General features: G+C 56.4%; 1 protein-coding gene across 3 annotated transcripts; it reads right to left on the bottom strand.

Moving 5' to 3' along the window:
• Positions 1-817: 817 nt before the first annotated feature.
• SIDT2 (SID1 transmembrane family member 2) lies at positions 818-17,090 on the bottom strand. 3 transcript variants are annotated; one of them, XM_059181627.1, is made up of 27 exons: positions 15,921-17,090; positions 14,167-14,288; positions 13,727-13,891; positions 13,591-13,636; positions 13,080-13,181; positions 12,886-12,969; positions 11,875-11,974; positions 11,620-11,685; positions 10,446-10,539; positions 10,041-10,093; positions 9,261-9,332; positions 9,037-9,108; positions 8,793-8,855; positions 7,879-7,997; positions 7,458-7,531; positions 7,295-7,361; positions 6,698-6,771; positions 6,459-6,582; positions 6,125-6,242; positions 5,479-5,615; positions 5,197-5,305; positions 4,856-4,932; positions 4,630-4,676; positions 4,262-4,367; positions 3,584-3,694; positions 2,346-2,459; positions 818-2,254 (listed from the first exon to the last, which is right to left on the bottom strand). In XM_059181627.1, the coding sequence occupies exons 1-27, from the start codon at positions 16,101-16,103 to the stop codon at positions 2,192-2,194; spliced, it is 2,562 nt and encodes an 853-aa protein (XP_059037610.1). In that variant the 5' UTR covers positions 16,104-17,090; the 3' UTR covers positions 818-2,191. The 3 variants fall into 3 exon arrangements, with proteins under 3 accessions (XP_059037610.1, XP_059037618.1, XP_059037627.1); XM_059181635.1 differs by lacking the exon at positions 8,793-8,855 and having other exon boundaries at positions 15,921-17,085; XM_059181644.1 differs by lacking the exon at positions 15,921-17,090 and having other exon boundaries at positions 14,190-14,288.
• Between the last annotated feature and the right edge of the window lie 4,494 nt (positions 17,091-21,584).

Genomic DNA, 21,584 nt, shown 5'->3' with positions numbered 1-21,584 from the left:
TTGGCAATGGGCGGTGGACGGTGGAGGGGACGCCCACCACAGCCAGCCTCCTAAGGCCAGAGCCCAGGGCCAGAGCTGGAGTGCCCCCCAGTGGCGGCTTCTGGGAACAGCAGGGAGGGGATCAGCTAGAGGAAGGCGGACATCGGACCTCGGGTTAAGTCTGAATTCACCAGCTTCCTGGCCCCCCAAATCTTGGCCTCCTAGGCCTGTTTGGAATCTAAATCAACTTTCTAGGGTTGTTTCCAAATTCCCTCTTCTGGGAGCCTGCCTGCCATCCACATGCACACTTCCCTATTATATAATCACCACTTTGTGTTCCTTGGAGAACCAGCCCTGCCTCATTCTGCCTTCTCCTGTCCATTAAAGTCACAGTCAGGGAGCACTGGCTGCACCCACAGTCTGCCAGGCTGGGAGAGGCTCAGGCCAGAAGGGAAGCTGGCCTGCCTTGAAGGTGAGGGGCCAGGTGGGCAGAGGCTGCTGCCATTTGCCAGGTAAGGTGGCGGGGGTTGGGGGGAGCGGCGGATCTCAGTGGCGAGACGGCACCACTACGACTTCTTCACTCCACCATCCTCTCTGCCCAGCACCGTGCCTGGCACGGTGCAGGCCCCTGGTACATGTTTCCTGAACTGAGGCAGTTGCTCAAAGGGGAGAAGAGACACGGGGTACTCAAGGACACATGGGGAAAACAAGGGGGACTCTACTTTCTTGAAAAGAGAAGGGCAGACCAGCAGAGCTGGGAAGCGGAAGGCCTCTGTCCCACCCTCCCTCCAACACCTCCACTTGGAAAGGGGGAGCAAAGAGGGGCCTGAGAAGCACGTCTGGTTGTTTCTTTAATTGAATGCAGACTCGTTCATAGAAAACAGAAACGCAACCGTAGCATGGACACAGACATTGAATGGAGTTCTGAAAAAAGATCCAGATCCACCTCCTCTCCCCAGTCCCAGGGAGAGCCATAAAAACAAGTTGGGCAGAATAAAACACACTCCCATCCCCAAGGCAGAGGCCCGACCTGACCTCCCCCAGCCTTGGCATCTGGCACGGACCAGGTAGGGTGATGGGGATCGAGGGACCACAGCAGCCAGGGGCCCAGAGCTGGGGCAACTCAGTGTAAACTCCTACACATATATGTGTGTGTGACTAACACAAAACTGGGCCGAAGACAGGACGGAAACACGGAAGCCAGCCCTGGGTCCCAGAGTGAGGCTGGACCGGGGACACCGAGGGGAACATGGTGTCCCTTCCTGAGCCTCCTTCTAAGATAGGCACTGGGGCTCCCACGGCTGTGAGGAGGCAGGAGGAGCTGGGCGCCTTGTATCCCCCTCCTTTGCTCCTGGACATTCTTGGGCAGCGTCAATGGCACTGAAAGGCCCCCAAATGGGGCTTGGCAGGACGGAGGGCTGGAAAGAAAAAGGGAAAGGGGGAACTGATCTCTCCCTCCGATCCTGGTGCCAACGTCAGTCTGGGGGCTGATGGGAAAGGAAGGTGACCTCTGAATCCAACCCCTCAGACCAAAGCGACTCTCCCACGTGCACTGATCCTTACTACTACAGAGCCAGTCCCAAGCACAGGTCAGAGGGAGGAGGCAGCACTGGCTGCAGCCCCTCTTAGGCATTAGCACCGAAAGCCTGGCACCAGCTGGCCAGCCTCCAAAATCTTACACCCCCATTCCTCCCAACTGAAGCAGGCAGTGATGGCAGTCAGGGACGGCCCCAAAAAGCAGTGGGGCCCTGGTGCAGGACAGAGAATCAGGCCCAACCAGGCCCTGGACTGGAGATCAGGAAGAAGAAAGGGCTTGGGGTCGCAGGCTCCTGAGGAGGGGAAGGACGGGCGGAATGCAAGGTGTGAGATGGGCAGGGCAACAACACTCTCTCCTTCATCCTAAAGAGGAACAAACGGAGAGCCAACGGACAGGGCCCATGAGAGGCTCTCAACACTGAAGCAGCAGCCATTGGCCAACATCTGGGGTGTTAGGGGAGCGGGCCTCCTCCCCAGGAGAGGATAGCCACAAGGCTCACAGCTCCCCCCACGACCGTCCCAGGTCAAGTCTGGGCCAGACCTCGCGGGCCCACCACCACCCGCGCTGGGCCGCAGGGTGAGGACTTACACCCCCAGAGCTACAGAGGCTCTAGGCAGTGAGGCAGAGGAGCTCGGGGGGGTTCCCCTGTGAGTAAAGCAAGGGGCCTGGCTCCCGCTAGAAGACGTAGATCTTGTCCCGCTGCACGGTGTCAAGGTCGTCGTCCAGCGTCAGCAACACCTGTGGGGTAGGATGGCGAGTCAGGCACAGGCCACGGGGCAACCTCGGCCTCTACCCCACCCCCGTGCTGGGGCAGGACAGCCTCACAGACCAGGAATGACCCAAACATGGCAATGGAGGAGAGGAAGTGCCAGATGTCGTGGTCGTCAAAGAAGTCCAGGAGGATGCAGTCGCGGTTGTGCTCCCGGGACTCGGCAGGTGTTTTCTGGGGAGGAAGAGGGAGAGCTGCCTGGGGCGCGCCCACCCAGGCCGGACCAGACCCGCCTGTGGCTGCCCGTGGCCAAGCTGCGGCCCGTGCCAGGCGCGAGCGCACCGTCCTCCCAACTCACCCTTGCCCTCGTCCCCCACAGCTAAGAATGGGCTTTTTGTGACAGATTTCTCCCGGAGGATGCTGGCTTCTGCCCCTGCTCCCATCGGCAACTCCGGGCTCACTTGTTCTCCAGAGCCTTACCGGCAGGCCACACAGCCCTCCGCGCCACCCAGGACTGGAGCCAAGACTGTGCGCCGCGACCTGCAGCACTCTGGGTCCTCCCTGCTTGCCATAACCCTACCCTACTAACCCTGCCTGGACATCACTGCATCTGGGGGCCGTCCGTGCCACATGCTGAGGCCACTGAGACGACAACCATCCTGCCCTCGGGACTTCAGTCTTCACTCAGCCCCCAAATTCGTGTTTTCTCTGACCCCAAATCTGCCTCGTCTAGTTTTGCCTCTTGTCGTGAGTCTGGTCACAGCATCGCTGGGCCACAGGCCCTTTCTCATCACCCAAGGTCTTGTGAAGGCCATGAGCGAGGTCTGCCTCCGCAAGGAAGCTTTCCTGGACCTCCTAACTCTGTCCTCTGTTTTCGGGTCCATTCCCTCTCCCGTCCTTGCCTATCCGCTTCAGCTTGTGCATCATATTGCAAAGAGCAGTCCAGGAACCGATGGTCTCTCCTGAACTAGATTCTAAGTGCTTCAAAGGCAGAGACCCAGCAGGCTTGGTTCTGACCACAGAATCGAAACCCAAATCATGGCAGGTGCCTGCGAGGCCAGAGGGGAGAGCCTGGCACTTCCGGCTTCAAAACCCAGCTGTGCCACTCATTGGCTGTGTGACCTTGGGAAGGTCCCTTGGCCTCTCTGAACCTCAGCGGCCTCCTAGGCAAAACGGGGGTGGGGGTGGGGGGACAGCCCCATGCTGGTGTGTTGACCATTAGGAGGGTTAAGTGAAAAGGCGGCTGTGAAGGGGCGGGGTTAGCACACACAAACTATGTTTGTGAAGAGAAGGGGCCCTGGGTGGGCTCACAGGGAGCCTGCAGACGAGCCCTACCCTCTCGGCGGGTCGCTCCTCACCTGCCAGGTGCTGAGTCCCTGGAAGAAGAAGAAGAGCGCGAAGCCCCACACCACGGATGTGCACACAATGCAGAGCAGTGGGATGAGCTTGATCCGCTCCCCGCTGCGGAGCTGTGGGAGGGAAGAGCAGCCTGAGGGCCTGGCCCTGGCCTGGCCCATTCCCCACACCCCACCCCGCCCTTTGTGTCACTTCTCAGCACACAGGATGGATCCTTCGGGAAGCCTTCCTAGATTCGCACCATCACCTTGTGTAGCTACACAGTGAATGTGTCCCACACCAGCAGGCTGGGGTCCTCACCCCTACATCCACCCTAGCTAGGCCCCCAGGTGCGCAGAGCCCCGTGCTGGCGGGGTGCGTTGGCCGGGGGCTCTCCTGGTGCAGAGGCTCCTCTCACACCAGCTGTCGGAGGCCCCCGCCTGTGCAGACCTGGTGACCCCCAGCTCAGACCCCCACTGCATTGCACGGGGCTCTTGCCACCCACAGGGCCACTCCTGGAGGAGGGAAGTCTCTGGATGCAGCTGGAGTACATGCAGGAGACTTTAGCCTCTCCCCTCCTCAGACCTCATGGCAGAGTTGAAGGAAAAACTCCCCCTCTCAGTGCTAACCGGAAGCAGGCCGTGCCTGGCTCCATCCCATAAAGGCAGGGCACCTGGTGGCGGAGGCCCAGCACCACTCACCTTCATGATAATGTAGAAGGCGAAGTAGAGAAGCAGGTTGCAGATGCCAATGGCCAACAAGTAGGAGGCGAAATCATTGGGGCGCATGATGAGCCCATAGGCAGCTCTAGCAAAGGGAGGGAATGCTGGTGAGGCCAGGGAGGACCAAGAGCAAGGCAAGGGCTCTCCCTCACCCCTACCCCACATTTTATGATGACGTGAGGCTGGGTTCAGAGGCCCACAGAAATGCTAGAACCCGAGGTGCCAACATTTCTCTCCTCAGCTCCCATTTCTCATGCCCAAAGCTGAGACTTTGTTCATAGCCCCCAAGGCAGCCAGTGGCTGGCCCAGTCCCCAGCCAGGCTACCACAGGCAGTGGCCAGACTCACAGCGACCAGTTGATAATGTTGCCCATAACCAGCAGCACCATGCGGTCCTAGAGGGAAGCAGAGAAACGAGGACTGAGAGCGGGGAAGAGAGAGAGGGAGAGAAGTGGAGGCAGGCCCAAGTCAGCCGCTGCCCGCCCTCCCCTGAGCTGTCAGCGGCGCCCCGCCCCCCACCCCAGAGGGAGGAGAGAGGACAGAGAAGTTGAGGAGGGCTGGGGCGGGCCGGTACCACGTAGAGGGGCCCACTGCACTGCCGGATGCAGTCTGTGTAGAGCACGTGGAGGATGCGGCGGCAGATCCCTGAGTCTGCAAGAAGGGACCGAGCTGACGGGCACAGGCACCACTCTCTCCTGGCCCCTGGCCCACGCCAGCAGAGAGAACCCCAGGGCTTCGGAGGGCATGGCTGTGCCAACCCTCATCCAACTCCTCCCACTGTGATTCTTCCAGGGACCCCAGCAAGAGGGCAGAACCCAAAGTCGGAAGTGAGTGCGGGTTCCCAAGGCCACCGACCCCTCCTTCCAGGGGCCCGTCTGCCCAGATCCCCACGCCCTACCCCGGGCAGGCCCTCACCCAGCTTCCAGCGGCCCATGTAGTAGAGCTGTGTGCTGAGGAGCAGGGTGGCAATGATGTGAATGACCGAGAAGACGACCCAGAACGCTGTGTTCCCTTTGCCGAAGACCTGCCGGGGGCCGCCGTAGGCAGGGCTGAGGAGGTGCTGAGGAGAGCCACTACCCCAGCCCACCCTTCCTCCCGAGCAGCGGGGCTGGGGCTCTCCGGGCAGGCCCAGGGAAGGCACCTCAGGGACGGGATAGGGGGTGCATGCGGGGTGGGTACCGTGGGCCAGGGCCTCACCACGCCCAGCACGGAGAAGAAGATGACAATGGCCAGGCAGGCGTAGGCGCTGTAGGCACTGGCATTGATGTCTGGATGCCGCTTCTGGTAGAGCTTCAGCATGCACAGCCCAGCAATCATGTACATGAATGACGTGTCTGGGTTGGGGGACAGGAACGTGAGCTACAAACACATCCACCAAACTTCAGCAGTGAACTCCCAGCCCAGACAGCCTGGGGTGCCGAGAAAGGCCCAACACCTTCCCATGGCCACAGAGCAGGAGGGCAGCGGGCTGAACGCCAGTCCCTTCACTGTCCCTAGGACAGCACACTGCGGCCCCACTGGCCGGCATCCAGTCTGACTTCCCCTGACAGCAAGGACAACTTAGCCTGAGCACCTTAAGATCAGGGACCAGAGCTCAAGTATGTTCCTTGTCTCGGCATTTACCCTTGCTTTTCCATAGAAAACACTCAACAAAGGAATGCGGTAGCACCCAGCTGCCTCTTTTCTATAAAACTAGGACATGTGTGCCCACAGGAAGCCCAGCTCCGGAGTCTCCCACAGGGGCTGAGTGTTGGGGATCCCTGCGGGGGACCCGGGGATGGTGGAGGACCTCAGGCAGGTCCCTGCTCTCGGTGCAGCCAGGGAAGCAGGAGGCCCCACTCACCAAACTGGAAGTTGGTATAGTTGGGGCAGACATGATAGCAGGCACTAAGCAACCCCTCCATCATCAGCGCTGTGCCCATGGCGTAGAACAGGCCAAAGTGTTTTGGGATCCCACATTCCTGTGGGGAGAAGGGAAGGGAGAGAGAAGGTGAGGCAGGAAGGGGGAGGGGAGGGATGGAGGGACAGAGAAGGGGAAAGAGGGACGGAGGGAGGGACCCAAAGAGGGGGAGCAGGAGAGAGGAACGGTGTGGCATGTGGTGGGGCATGTGGGCTGGGCCACGCCTGCTAGAAAGGGCCTGGAGGCGGCAAGGCCTCTGCGGCAGGTGCTGTCTCACCAGGGCATAGAGGTCGTTGCGCAGCAGGGCCCGGTTGTGGTTGATCTCCCGCTGCAGGATGATGAGCAGGAAGAGCAGCCCCAGCAGGATGTACCCCAGGTTGCTCAGGATGTTGTTGAAGGCGCTGTTAGGAGGGACAGGGGCGCATGGCCTCGGCCCTACCTGCGGCAGGCGTTGGCGGAGCCCTCCCCGCCTCCCCTGCCACCCCCAATCCCTAGCTCACTCCCGAAGACCCCCACCTGAGGTTGCCCAGCGGGTGGGCGCAGAGGAAGTTGTAGTAGCAGATGTCCTGATTCCCAGTGACATTCACCACCTGCAGCGGGGCACGGCGGCGGGAGGGGCTGCTGAAACACCTGACTTGGCCCGGAGCCCAGGCAAGAGGGAGCCAGGCCCGGGCCACACCACACAGTCCCACGTGGCAGGATGGCAAAGTGCCACACAAGCGGCTGGCCGGGCCAGCCCTCTCTGGCACAGTCCCCGCCCCTCGCACTACGTGGAGCCCAAGATCACGGGGCATGACCATGACAGAGGGTCTTGCATCACAGCCCAGAGAAAAAGGAAGAGAAACCAAGGCCTACAAAGTCCTATGATCCTAGTTGTGTAAACCCCGCAACAAGCTGGGGAAGGTGCCATCACCGTTACTGAACGGCCCCATTTTGCAGATGAGAACACTGAAGCTCCCTGAGCGCGCTCCAGGTCACCCAGCCCGTGAGGCAGAGTTAGGCTCTGAACCCAGGTCCTGTGACCTATGACCTGTGCGCACGCCAGAGCCCCAGGCTGGGACACTCGGCAAGGGTGCTCTGCACGGGCCCAGGGGAGCCAGCCCGGCCTCTCACCGTCTGGTAGGTGATCACCAGCTGTACCACCGGAAGCGCATAAAAGACCGCGATGGTGGCGATGTTCCTGTGGGGTGGGGGACAGCGGTGAGGAGGCCGAACCCGAGACACGGCCACGCCACCCTGCCGGTAACAGGAGGCCTGGCCCACTCCACCCACTCACCAGAAGTAGATCTGGTACTTCTTCCGAAGGACGCGCTTGTCCTTGCGTGCCAGGTCGGCCACGTAGAGGTATTGCTGGGGAGAAGCTGCAGTGAGCCCCGCTTTCCCACTGCCCGGGAGACTGGAGAAGCCCCTCTTGCCCGGGTTAGAGGAAAACAAGAGAATCCCCCCGCCCCTCCCACAGGCCATAATTCTGCAGGGCCCGGCTCAAGGCCACCCCACTGCTGTTGGCCAGTCAGTCTGGCAGGGCTGGGAACGGAGTCAGCCTCTCCTGGGATCGATGCTGCCACAGCTGAGCTCTTTCCCTTTGTTCCCCTAAGATGTCACCCCAGAGGGAGCTGGGGCTCAGTGCTGGGGCCTGAACACAGAATCTACTTTCCTTGGGAAACCCATGGCCAGCGCCAGCCCACAGGGCATCGGACCTTGGTGCGAATGACATTCTTGTCGGAATCGATGTCCGTCAACGTGTCGTAGTCATCCTCTTCCACAGAGCTCATGGAGTCCAGGCGAGGCCGAGTGCCCACGGGGTCGAGGGAGCGATCTGGGGTGGGCAGGAGGAAACAGTTAACCCACAGGCACAGAACCTAAGGTCTGTCCCCACCCACCTAGGGCAATTGTCACAATTACTGGGCGATGGGCAGAGGCAAACTGTGGGCTCAGAGCAGGGGTGGAGGTGAGCTCAGGCCCAGGGCAAAGGTATCATAGGTGCTCCTAAGTCCTCAAGGGGAACAAGGGTGGGTTCTGGGAAGAGGCCACCAAAGAGGGACCCCTCCAGCCCTGTCCCCCTCACTGACATAGGACTTCTAGGCCAGGACCCTGAGCAGACCTTGGGCCCCAGACATAAGCAACAGGACTGAATTCGGCAGAAGTCATGCTGATTAGGTGCCCAGCTGTGTGGGTTCTGAGAGGGCATGGCCTTGGCCCCCACTTGGTAGAGACCCAGTGGGCTCTGGGGTACAGCAAGGGTGATACCTGCTCCTGTTCTTTTCTGGTGCCTTCAGAAGCTTCCTCTTGTTACCTTGCTGGAACGAAGTCCCCAGAGGCCAAGACATGATACCCCTGCCCATAGGCCCTACCCCAGCAGGCCAGGGAGTGAGGGTGCTGGCAAACGTGGCAGCAAACCAGAACATCTGGCCTAGGGGTAGCTGGGGTGCCAGTCCACCAGCATCGAGGCCAGTGCCTGCTTCTCTCAAAAGACACAAGAGCGGGCAATTATTGGCTTTAGATGGGGAAGCCATGCACAAAGCGTCTCTCTGGCCCTGGAGCCTACCGGCCCCGGTCAACGGCCCTGGCAGGAGCAGATTGGCAGAGCAGCGCCCCCCCACCCCACATCTACCCATGGCAATGCACAGCTGCTGCATCTGGCCAAAGGGGAGGCGCCGCTTGAACTGGTCGTGCCCTTCAAAGGAAAGGGAAAGTTACCAGGAAGTGGGGCCAAGGAAGAGAGCATGAGAGGGGAGAGGGGCAGGGAGCCAGCAGCCCCTTTCCTGGTGCCAGCGTCTGGCAGAAGAGGTGGGTGCCCGTCACCACGCTTCACCCAGCCTGCTCCAGCCCTGCAAGGCCCCGCCTGCCTCACTCACCCTGGTAGCTGTAGGACAGGTCTCCGGTGCCCGTGCTATCCCCCAGGCCGTCTGTGGACCCGGAACTGTTCTCTGTGGGGGATGGGGCATGGGACGTAGTGAGGTCTCGGTGGGAGAGGACGGGGAGGCAGGGGTCGGGAGGGACCCCGTGGCCACTCTGCTGCCTTGGAGGTAGAAGCCCAGGCTGTGAGTGGGCAAGGACAACCTCTGGCGTTCACACGTACCAAAGGAGCCGTAGTTGTAGCCCTCATAAGGGGAGCTGCCAGGGAAGGAGTCGGCGAGCACCCGAGGGTGACCTGCAACGAGAAATCAGGGGCCCCTAAGCTCTGGCAACAGAGTGGGGCCCACAGCCAAGAGAGACTCCAGAGAAGAGACACGGAGGAGCTACGCAGCTGCAAAGAGTAAGCACCTATCCTGACAAATGCACTACCTCCCACCCCCACCGACCGCCCCAGCCTCCCACGAGTGGCCCCGAAGAAGCCTTTGCCATCCTTTGTCCTCGCTCCAGAGACAGTGGTCAGCGAACCGATGTGTCTACATGACCAGCTAGGACAGCCCGGGTCCCGCCCAGACCCCCTGGTGCATCCCCTCCCTCGCCCATTCTGGACCTCAGCTCCTCTGCCCACAGCCCCTGGAGCTTACCAAGGAGAGAAGCTGAGAGAGAAGGTCCCAAGCAGGAGGGAGGATAGACAGAGAGGGAAGGAGGGAAGAAAAAGAGAGAGAATGAAAGGTTAATAACTGCCCCCGGACTCTGAGCTGTATTGCCTGAGGTGGACAGACAGTGTAGCTAGACCCAGAGAATGAACTGAGTGACAGCCATTAAGATGGGCATGTAAGGGTCGCAGGGGCACAAGAGCCCAGCCCTGTTTCCATCTATAGAGTGTTAGTCCCGATCTGAATACCCAGAAGCCCCCAGCTGGCCTTTCCTCCACCAGCCCCCGAGGGAACCATCCAGAAAATCACAGAGCAAACTCTGCCCTCCCTGCCCAGGCCTCCGGAGGTACCGCTTTCTGGGCAGGCTCGGTCCATGGCCACCAGAAGCGTCTTCTTCCTCTGCCTGCAGGAACAGAATCCAGAGGCAAACCAGAGGGGCCAGGATGAGGATCTCTCCTACCCTGGACTGGACAGCTTCCACCCTCTCCACCCATAACCCTGTCCTCTGTCTGTGACCTTAAGGTTCTTCCCAGGCTGGGAAGCAATGTGGGGTTTCCTTGCTTGGGTAGAAGGTTGAGGGCAGGGGCTGGTTTCCAGAGGAGAGGCCCATGGAGCACTGACCCTGAAAGGGACCTGCCTTCCTATGCCCCAGGATGGTGTGGAGCTGGGGCCCTGGGCTGGCTTAGATCCTGCCAGGCCAGCTCCCCTGCTCAACCCACCCCAGAAAAAGGGGATGCCCAGTGGCCCTGCTTTACCTCCAGTTCTCCCAACAGGCCAGGAGGATGGTCAGCAGATAGAAGGAGAGAAATATGCCCAGGCAAAAGAGCATACCACCAACATAGGCCTCCGCTGTTGTGGGGGGACAGAGAGGAAGATGTGATGTAAGAAGAAGCATCAGACCTTCCAAGGATGCTTGCCATGGCACACAAGGGCCCGACAGGGTGAGCAATGGGCAGTTCCCCGAAATAGGCCAAACTCTGATGTGATTCCTGTCTCTCCTCCTATTGCTCCCTCAGCTAGAATTTTCTCCTCTCTTTCTTTCTCACAATCTCCATCCTGTTTTCTTTTCTTTCTTTTTCTTTTTAAGGTTTTGTTTATTTATTTGACAGAGAGAGAGAAAGAGATCACAAGTAGGCACAGAGAGGGGGAAAACAGGCTCCCTGCTGAGCAGAGAGCCCGATCTGGGGCTCGATCCCAGGACCCTGAGATCATGACCTGAGCCCACTGAGCCCCCCAGGCGCCCCCTCCATCCTGTTTTTAAACACAGCTTCCTTCCAAACACAGCTCAGGGGCTGCATCCTCTAGGAAAGCTTCTCTGTCCTGGGGTCCCAGTGACTGCCCTTTGCCCTTCACAGCTTCAGCACACTGCCCAGAAGCGGGCCCCTGTTCTTCAGACAGGAACTCTGAGGACTCTGGCCAATGCAAAACACCCGGCACAAAGACGGTGCTCAAGAAATATTTGCGGAATAAAGATTTCCTACAAGACAGGCAGCTTCTTTCCCCTCCCGTTATAATCCCTTATTTTTAGGTTCTATTTTCCAGTTTACAAAGGGCTCCATTCAATCACTCGGTAAATATTTATTGAGCATGACTAAGGGGCCTAACACTTTCCAGCTAATTTTGTGCTAAACCTCACAATTTGGTGAGACTACTGGGACAGATCCTATTATCATCAAGACAGAGAGACAGGGAAACTGAGGCTCAGTGAGACTGCACGGCTCACAAGGGGTGAAGAGAGAACTGGAACTCAGTAATTCAATTATTAGTGTCTGACTCTGTACTACACCACCCTGGGACCCACCCCCCATCATGAGGGCTGCCAAGAACACTCCCCCTTCCAGGCCCGCCAGTCTGCGTGTAGCCCCCCCCCACCCCGACCCGTCTGAGAGGAAGAGCCTCCCTCTTCCTCACTCAGCCACCCACACTCACACGTGACTGCTCGAGATACCACCACTGACAGGGTTTTCTGGCGGTGCCCTTGATCAACCGGTTCATCTGGAAGCAGAACGTCAAACAAGAAGCTGCCTGGAGCTTGGCTAAAAAGTTTGTGGGACCAGGCCTGGGAGAGTCCGGGGCCAAAACCTCACATCCCGGTGGACCCACCCATCAGCCACGCAGGTTCTTCTACCTCCTGGGGAGCGACCGAGCCCTCCCCACTCCCAAGGCCCAGGGTACACCGTGTACCTTCCACAAAGGGGTAGAAAGGCAAGGAGCCCCCGCAGGCCTGGTCTTCGGTCTTCACCACCACGACCACATAAAAGCTATTGCTGGGGAAGTCTTTGCGCTGCAGGATGACGATGGGGATGACAAAACCATGGTTGTCGTCAACCACCATCAAAATCAATCCACAAAATGCGCACTTAATTTTATTTAGCCCACACTAAGGTCCCTACGAGATAAGTACTAGCACTGCCCTTATTAGGCTTTAGGGTTACACAGCCAGTAAGTGGTACAGCAGGGTTACCTGCTCCAGAGCCCAAATCGCGACCGCGTGCCACCCAGGTGAGCACACGTGTGCACGACCACCAGCAGGGGACCCATGGGCGTGCCGTGCGGTCTGGGCATAAGCCAGGAGGAAAAGTGGAGGGGCCTGCTGCCCCCTCAGTTGCAAGACTGGATGTTGTCAGGTGAGTGTGTGGCTTCACCCTCCCGGCCCCCAGCACAGGTTTCAGCCTTTTCGAGGGCAGCACTCAGCAGCAGCCAGGAACCTTTTCTCAATCTCTCTCTCTTTCTCTCTCTCTTTTTTTAGATCTTACTTACTTATTTGACAGAGAGTGAGTGAGCTCAAGCAGGGGGAGCAGCAGGCAGAGGGAGAGAGAAGGAGGCTCCCCAATGAGCAGAGAGCCTGATGCGGGACTGGATCCCAGGATCCTGGGATCATGACCTGAGCTGAAGGCAGATGCTGAACCGACTGAGCCACCCGGGCGCCCCTCCTTTTCCCCCTCCTAGCTCGTGTTACAGTGAATGAAATAGATACAAAAGCCAGAAAGGGTTCTCTGCTCTCTCCTACCCCACAAGGTGATTGGGAAGATGATTCAACCCTCACATAAAGTGCAGAGCCCCAAATCTCAGGGACTGGCAGGCCAAGACTCAGTCTTATCAGTAGGGTAAAAATGGGGGCAGGGGTGAAGGCGCAAGGGTTTGGAAAGTTCATCCCCTGGCTACATCTCCTACAGGGTCATGCGCATTTCCTACCTGCACAGTGATGGCAGCCTTCTTGGTCATAGTCTGGTACATGCCGATGAAGGCTACGTTGTTGTCTAGGTCATAGACAGGGCACTACAGAAGGAGGAGGGGAGAGGCAAATGGGCAGGAACCCAGGCCCTGGGTCCCCTCTTTAGCAGTCCTGCTCCCCGCTGGTGGAGAGCAAAAAAGGGCAGACAACCTACCAGGACATCCTGGATGGAGATGACTGAGCAGGGGAAGGCCTTGTTGGAGGTCACCTTGACAATCACTGAGTCCACTCCCTCCGGGAACTCATACTTGAAGTACTGAGGGCACAGGAGGGCAAGGAGAGCCCCATCTCATGAGGATGCTCTCTCTGTCCCTCTAGAAGGGAACAGTGTGTATCCTCTCAGAGTTGGGCAGTGGAAGCTCTCAGGGGAGAAGGACCCTGACCCCAAGCAGCCCAATTATATCACTCCCCTCAACCTCAGTGGGCACTCACAATAGTGTCCCAAGAGGCAAGGAGGAAAGGTGGCAGCCAGACCCCATGCCTCTGCACGTCCATGTGGCCTGTCCCTGACCACCTCAGGGCCAGAGCTCCTATTTCCAGACAGTCCCTCCATGGCCAGGGTGCAGTCAACCTGGGACTCCCAGCAGCCAATCTGGGACTCTGCTGACCACTCCTGCTCCCATGTCCCTGCTTCTCCAGAGGGCCAGCTGCCAGACAGATCTTACCTGGGGCTGGGCTGCCGTGGTATTGAAGCTAAACTGCTCCCCAGTCCTGGAGGGAGAAGAGCCCCCCCATCACGGTCACTCACAGAGCGTGGCAAAGAGGCCAGGCCCATGGTCCCCTGGGATGGCCCTTGCAGACCTGAGCACAAAGTCGTCCATCCGGCTGACCCGGAGCTGGTAGGTGGTGTTGACCGGTGACAGGGTGGACACATCCACATAGAAGAACTGGACCTCGGACTCATTCTTGGTTGGGGGCTGGCACAGAGTCCGCTCCACCTTCTGGTACAGGTACTTGCGCTGATACCTACAGCCCAAAGCAGAAAGCAGGACATTACTACTGTCCCAGCCAGCAGGCCACAGCATAGGAGCAAGGCCCCGACTCCCCATCTCTGGTTTCCAACATCTACCTACTCCTCCCCCAGCGAGGCTGACAAGCTCTAGGCTGGCTGGCCTGGCCACTGAGCAGCCCTCTGGTTCAGGGAATGGGGACGAGAAACAGAGGGGCTCCTGGGTGGCCTGAGGCCCTGGATCAGGCCCTAGGTGAGGCTCTCCCCTCCCTGATCCCCAGGTCCTACTCACAGCCCTCGCAGGATTAGGGGCACCTGGAAGGACACCACAGCCTCCTTCTGCCGGACCACGAACAGCAAAGGAGCCCCCTTCTGCTTGTTCAGGACATTCACGGACACACGCACGCCTTCTGTCTGCAGAATGACATGGAGACGCCCCTCAGTCAAGCCTGCAGTGAATCCACCTCAGCTCCTTGGGACACAGGGCTCCAGAGACCATGAGCCCGTCATGCCAACCACTTTGTTCTCCACCCCCAACCACCCCAGTCAGGCTGGTCAGCTAGCTATGCCCCTTCTGCCAGAGCAGCCCCAGTCTTCAGGAGGGATCTGCTCTGAGTTAGAGGAGAGGCTCTTGGAAGAGGGCCCGTCCTGGCTGGCAGACATGTGCAGGACAATGGGACCCACACAAACACAGGGCCTCACTTCCCAACAGGAAACACAACGGAGACTTTGGCCAAACCCAGGATACCCCATATCTATCCATGTTCACGGGATATACTCGCACAGGGACACGGGGACACAGGAGAGAAGAAGTGTTCCTCAATTTTCTTCCTTGTGAGCCAGGAAGTCCCCATTCAACAACTAATCTGGGGGCTAGAGCCAGTGGGGAGGCGGGGAACGAGACTGTTGAAAGCTAAGAAAGCCAAGTTCTATCCTTAGCTCTGACCAAGGGCCAGGGCTGTGGAGAAGTCACTTCACACCTCTGATTCCCGATTTCCCCCTCTGTAAAATGCAGACACTCTCATTCTTGGTGCATGGAGGAACGTACAGTGGGAGCTTAAGAAAATCAGTCAATGGATCCTGGCAATGCTTGTTACTGGGCTGCTGAGACCCGAGCCCTAGGGCAATGTTTCCCAGAGGGGTAGAAAGTAACTCTCAGGAGGACCCCAGTTATGGGGGAGAAGGAAGAAAGGACTCCAAGCAGGAGGACATCAAACTTCAGAGAAACAGGCACTAAAGGCAGCTGCTGGTCTGCCACAGAAGGCAGATCCTGCCCCATTCTGAAAAATAATCACACTGCCACTCTCAGCTCTACCACTTCTTGGTAAATGCAATCACGGAGAGAGCCAGGCAGGAGACCACAGAGCCAGGCTCCAACAGTTCTCCAAATCTCGGCTCTGCCCGGGGGTCTAGACTTCCTAGATCTAGCTACAATCACGCTTAACACGTGGCTGGGGAGAAAATGAAAGAGAAAGTCAGGGTGAGGTAGCTTCCCCATTGGAGACAAACTTTCTCTCTCCTCCCATCCCACTTGGAGTTGGTCTTATCTCCACCACCTCTGACTAAACAAGGCCAGCGGGCTTTCTAAGGCAGAAAGAGTGGGAAGTCCTGCACTCATCTCCCTGGGGAGTCTCAGCTATAACTTGGCCAAGCAGAGCCTTTCAGTCAGTCTGTCTCATCTCCTTGGGGTTTTGTGGGCCAAGCCCAGTAGCTGGCCTGCTTCCGCCTACACCCAGACTGTGGGGCTGTCAGCTTTGGGGTGCTGGACCAGCCCTGCTCAGAGCACAGCTGCTGGAAAGGAGGGGCTCAAAGAGAAGATGGGAAGGAGACAACTTTAGAAACTGTCCAGTGGGAGCCTCAGAGAAACTGGTGGCAAAGCAAGGAGGACTGGTCAAAAGAGTCCACTGCGGTTCTGGGAAAACGAAACCCAGTAGGGTGCCGCGTTCATGGCCCCCTAAAAGAGCAGAGGACTGACTGACTGGCAGAGCGCTGGTCTGCTCACCCACTCACCACCAGCCCCCCAGCCCGGCCCAGGCCAGCCCTCACCCGGTTTCGGGTCACAGTGTGGTTGAAGGTGTAGATGTTGACCAGCTCGCTGTTGACCTCATCCACGTAGGTGCGCTCAAACTCGGCGTCTTTCTGCGAGACGTTCTTGGGCCCCAGAACCCCCAGATGGCTCTCGACCGAGGCCACCAAGAGCGCCAAGAAGGGCAAGCCCAGAGCGAACATGGCCCCGGCAAGGCGGCAGTGGCGGCGGCGACAGCGGCGGCGGCGGGGACGGCGACAGGCGACAGGACACCTCCGGGACGGGTTGCGGCTCTGGCCGCAGCTTCCAGCATCTCACCAGGACCAGAACTTTAACCCCGGCCTGAGATTAGGAAACGTCCCCTCCCCGGAGCCGCAGAGACGCTCCCAGGGGGCCCGGCGGGGAGGGGCGGCGGGAGAGGGAGGGGAGGATGTGGGGTACGGACCAGCTCGCTAGGGGCTGAGCGCGGCCCGGAGACCCCGCGGCCTCCGGCCGGGGCCGTGAGAGCCAGGGGGCGGCTGGTTGCTGGGAGCTAGGAGACGCCGGGGAAAGGGGAGGGAAGGAGGGAGGGAAGGAAGCCGGCGGCGGGGGCGGCCGGGAAGGGAGGAGGGTCTGAGGGTGAGGAGCGTGAAAGGTGGCAGCGACCCGACGCCGCGCGGCGCGGCACGGCGCGTTTTCCGGGGCGCGGGCCCTTTAAGGCCGGGCGGCCGCGGCGGCCCCCGTGCTCGCAACTCCGGGGAGTGTGCGGTGCCGCGAGGCGGTAAACAGCAGGGCTGCCGGCCCGCCCGCTGACGTCAGGAGAAACTGACACAGATTTAAAGGGCCAAGTCTCGGATTGGGCCTTAAAGGGGCCGCAGCCCTCCAGCTGGAAGCCATCTGGAGCTCCTGTCCCGCTACTACCTCCTCTTTCATAATCCTACCCGTCTCTGGAAGCGCGCTTTGGTTGGAATAGATGGATGTTTCCGTGAAGGATCTCCAAGTACTGGATTCTTGTTGACAAAGACTTCTTTGCTCAATGTAAGAATCCACCTCCATCCTCACCGCGTTTCCCACCGACATCCCCCATCCTTGGGCCATTAAGAAAGGAAGAGCTCGGGATGCCTGGGTAGCTCAGTGGGTTAAAGCCTCTGCCTTTGGCTCAGGTCACGATCTCAGGGTCCTGGAATCGAGCCCGGCATCGGGCTCTCTGCTCAGCAGGGAGCCTGCTTCCTCCTTTCTCTCTGCCTGCCTCTCTGTCTACTTGTGATCTCTGTCTGTCAAATAAATAAATAAAAATCTTTAAAAAAAAGAAAAGAAAGGAAGAGCTCATTTAGGAGGACAGGAACTGGGCCTGGAAGCTTGCAGGGCTTTCTCCTCTGCAGAGGCAGCTAAAAGGCTCATTGAAAGACAGTGGCTTTCAGTATAAATCGATAAAAACTTCTCTACAAAATGTTTTGGCCTGTGTTTCAAGAATTTTAAAGAGCTTTATACTCTTTGACAGAGTAATTTCACTTTTGGGGCTCTATCCTAAGGAAATATGAAATACAGATTAAAAATGTATAGACATGGGCGCCTGGGTGGCTCAGTGGGTTAGGCTGCTGCCTTCGGTTGGGGTCATGATCTCAGGGTCCTGGGATCCAGTGCCCCATTGGGCTCTCTGCTCAGCAGGGAGCCTGCTTCCCCCTCTCTGTCTGCCTGCCTCTCTGCCTACTTGTGATCTTTCTCTGTCAAATAAATAAAAATCTTTAAAAAAAATGTATAGGGGTGCCTGGGTGGCTCAGTGGGTTAAAGCCTCTGCCTTCAGCTCAGGTCATGATCCCAGAGTCCTGGGATGGAGCCCCACATTGGGCTCTCTGCTCAGCAGGGAGCCTGCTTCCTCCTCTCTCTCTGCCTGCTTCTCTGCCTACTTGTGATCTCTGTCTGTCAAATAAATAAATAAAATCTTTTAAAAAAATGTATAGGGAGTAATGCTTATGATTGCGATATTTGTAACATAAAGCATAAAGGAAACAACCTAAATGTCCACAATGAGGAAATGGTTAAAAGTGCTATTATGAAGCCATCCAAAATGAAGCTTAAGACTTTAAGGAACAGGGGTGCCTGGGTGGCTCAGTGGGTTAAGACTCTGCCTTCGGCTCAGATCATGATCTCAGGGTCCTTGAATGGAGCCCCACATCGGGCTCTCCGCTCAGCAGGGAGCCTGCTTCCCTTCCTCTCTCACTGCCTGCCTCTCTGCCTACTTGTGATCTCTGTCAAAAAAATAAATAAAATTAAAAAAAAAAAAAGACTTTAAGGAACATGTCAACAGAGAACACTCACAATATGGCACTATATCAAGAGTATGGTTTCCAAATATGTAGGCATGCATAGAAAAGCATCGAGAAATCTTTGAATTACAAATGACTCTTAAAATGACATGTATCATTTCATCTAATTCCAAAAGTATAGAAAAGTAGCAAAAAGAAAAAAATCACTGGACTGTGGATGGTTTCAAAATGTTTTTAGATCTTTTAAAAGTGTATACATTTTGGGGTGCCTGGGTGGCTCGGTCCTTAAGCATCTGCCTTCAACTCGGGTCATGATCACAGGGTCCTGGGATCAAATCCCACATCAGGCTCCCTGCTCAGCAGGGAGTCTGCGTCTCCTTTTCCCACTCCCCCTGCTTGTATTCCCTCTCGAGCTGTCTCTCACTCTGTCAAATAAATAAATATTTATATTTTCTAGGATACACATGGATTTCTAAGACAAATAAGATTTGTTTAAAGGAAAAGAAATGTGGGGCGCCTGGGTGGCTCAGTGGATTAAGCTGCTGCCTTCGGCTCAGGTCATGATCTCAGTGTCCTGGGATCGAGCCCCACATCGGGCTCTCTGCACCCGGATGAAGCCACCTGGGCCAGAGACTTGTGGGAATTCTTTTCCTTCCAAGATTCCAGCAGCCGCAGCTCCTGCCCCTGCCTTATTCTCTGGGCTTTGTTCCAAAAAGGACTATTTTATCTCATAGCCAATTATAAATATTTATTCATTCCTGCAATAAATACTTAATGGGCACCTACTATGTGCAGGTACTGTTCTATTTATACTAGGCAAATTGTATGTGCAAGGATTAGACCTGGCCCCCTGCCCAAGCATTCGTGCTTGAGGATGAAGATCAAAAGCAGGCTGCAGGATCTGAAGAACCCTGGAAAGTCAGACTAAAGGGAAGCTTAGCAGACTCCTGGACCAAGCCTTCATTTTACAGACAGTAGAGTAGGTAATTTATTAGACTCCAGCACATTTGGACAAATCCGAATTGGAGGACCCTCAGAATAACAGGAAGAGTTTTCATTATAAGCCCATGCAATCCCCAGAAGTTTTTATCGATTTATACTGAAAGTCACTGGCTACAGTGGATGTAGAATTTCCATATTCCAAGTGAATTCCATTTTCTCTCTCATGGTGACCTCCTCCTCGGCTTGCCAGTAAATCTGGAATTCTAAGAAATACTTCCATTCTGAGTTTGAGCTCCCCACTTAGCTTGATGTAATTTGACTGGTTTCTAGAACTTTCCTGGGTGCTGTAAGAACCTCTATTCTCAGCTATAGGCTGGTTGGTCCAGGTGCTATATTGAATAAGCCCAGGCTGGGGGCACTCTAACTCTGCCTCTTAGGCTTTGGGGCAAAGAGTGCCCTCCCACCTGCCCGGCCTGTTTAAAATGCATATCCAGACATGACTTCCAGTTGTTGAGTTGCAGTCTCTAGAAGTGCAGCCCAGGAATCTGGGTTTTACAAGCACTCCAGAAGCTTGATATGCACAATAGATTTTGAGAACCACTGCTCTGGGGCTAGACAACTGGGATGGGGACTGCTGATATTTGTTTGCTCCCTTTCTTCTAGAAGTATCTTAAGAGAAATCTGTCTAAATAAATCCAGAAGGGATCCTTCCCTTTTGCAAGGGCTCATGGGCTTAACCTTTGAATCCTCAGCAACTTCTGTGTTGGAAGAGGGCTTGAGGGCAACAGCCCTAGACTTTCTTGCAGTTCTCAGGTCTGCGGAACTTTCCTCAGCCCTTCTGCCCCACCCCCCCTAGGGAGGGAACAGCACAACCCAGTTATGAATAGATCCTTTCTCAGGTCTGGTAGTGCTGAGAGAAGGCCTTTTTGTTGGCTATAGCAGTTAGCATAAAAGAAGAGCAGTGCTGGGTCTCAAAACCAGACTTATGAGAGCAAAGGAGATATCAAGGCCTCAGAGCAACCCCCTGGACCTTCTGTGATGGTCCCGCTACTGCATTATCTGCCACCTTATAAAAAAAAAAAAAACAAAAAACAAAAAAAAACCGACTCCAGCCCTGGCAATGAGGGCAGGGTGGGGTCACAAGGCTCAGATGATTTCCCTCTAAAGCTTCCCTGTGCGCCATCCTTCCGATCCTGAGTGCAGAAAGGACCTAAAAAATGGGACCATTAACCAGGGAGCTGACAAGATTCCCAGTTTTCCATAGAGGGTAGAGTGGCTGTGCCGACGGGTGGGTGGCAGGATCAAACCCAACATTAGAATTAAGCAACTTTTACCCAGAAAAAGAAAGTTACACAAGCAAGCCCTCTAAAGGAAGTGGACTTGAAGTTCCCTATTTTCATCATGACCACAAAAGGGTCTCAGTGTATCCAGGGGGAGCTCAAACAGAATGGCCCAGGAGCCTCAGCAGCAAAAGCACTGTGTAGCCCTTCTTTCTCTCCATCATTCAAGCACTGTTCTTTCTCAGGGCTGCCCTTGGGTCTGGTCATCTCTCTAAGGCTTATGAAAATGGGATGCACATCAGATTCTGGGGCTTTGGTCTCAAACCTGTCACATGGTTTCTTGGTACTATGGAAAAAGCAAGGTCTTTGATGTCAGAAAGTTCTGTTTAAGTCCCTGCACTGTGCATCATGGTGAAATTAAACTTTTGGAGCCTTCCAGAGTCATGGCTTATGTCCCTTTACCTCCTAAATGCAGCACAGGGGAGCGGGGCTCGGCTGCATGCACCATCCTGAACTACGGTCTCAAGAATAGGAGGGGAGTCAAGGGAGAGCAGTTTTGACTGAGGGGGACCAAGTTTCTGCCACAGACAGATCAGCCACTTTCCCTTTCCTGGGCTTTCACCGTTCTGACTGAGAAACTTGAACAATACATCAGGCCTCGCATCCTGGTACCCTGTGGCTGTGTGCTGGAATCAACGTCAGAGTTTTGCAGGAAATGACGCTGGTCAATCACGCAGCTGAAAACAAGAAGATAAAAAAATGGACCAACTCAAATCTGTCTCCAAAGATCGCTGATTAAGAATAAGCCATCCTCCTACCTCAAGAAAGCTTGGGTGTCCAGCTACGAAATCAGAAGACGCAACTCAAGAAGCTTTTCGTCCTCTCTGGCTGTTATCTGCAGATAACAGAGGCAGCGTCTCAGCCCTTACTCCATGTTGCTCTCAATAATAGAAAGGGTTCCCTCTCTTTACACTCTGGCTCACATACAGGCCACCTCCCGTAGCTTCTCCTGTTACCTCCCTGGTCCTCTGAGCCTTCACGACGGTGATTCTCTCATCTACGACACCTTTGTTCCTCTGAATCAGTCTTTTTCTTCAGTTTCACTTTTCCTATAAAAAACATCTTACTGGGGTGCCTGGGTGACTCAGTTGTTAAGCGTGTGCCCTCAGCTCAGGTCGTGGTCCCAAGGTCTTGGAATCAAGCCTGGCATCGGGCT

The sequence above is a fragment of the Mustela lutreola genome, chromosome 1 (genome assembly GCF_030435805.1).
Source record: "Mustela lutreola isolate mMusLut2 chromosome 1, mMusLut2.pri, whole genome shotgun sequence".
Classification (NCBI taxonomy): domain Eukaryota; kingdom Metazoa; phylum Chordata; class Mammalia; order Carnivora; family Mustelidae; genus Mustela; species Mustela lutreola.
The sequence above is the reverse complement of the archived record's forward strand: the minus strand, read 5'-3'. Positions and strand labels throughout refer to the sequence as shown.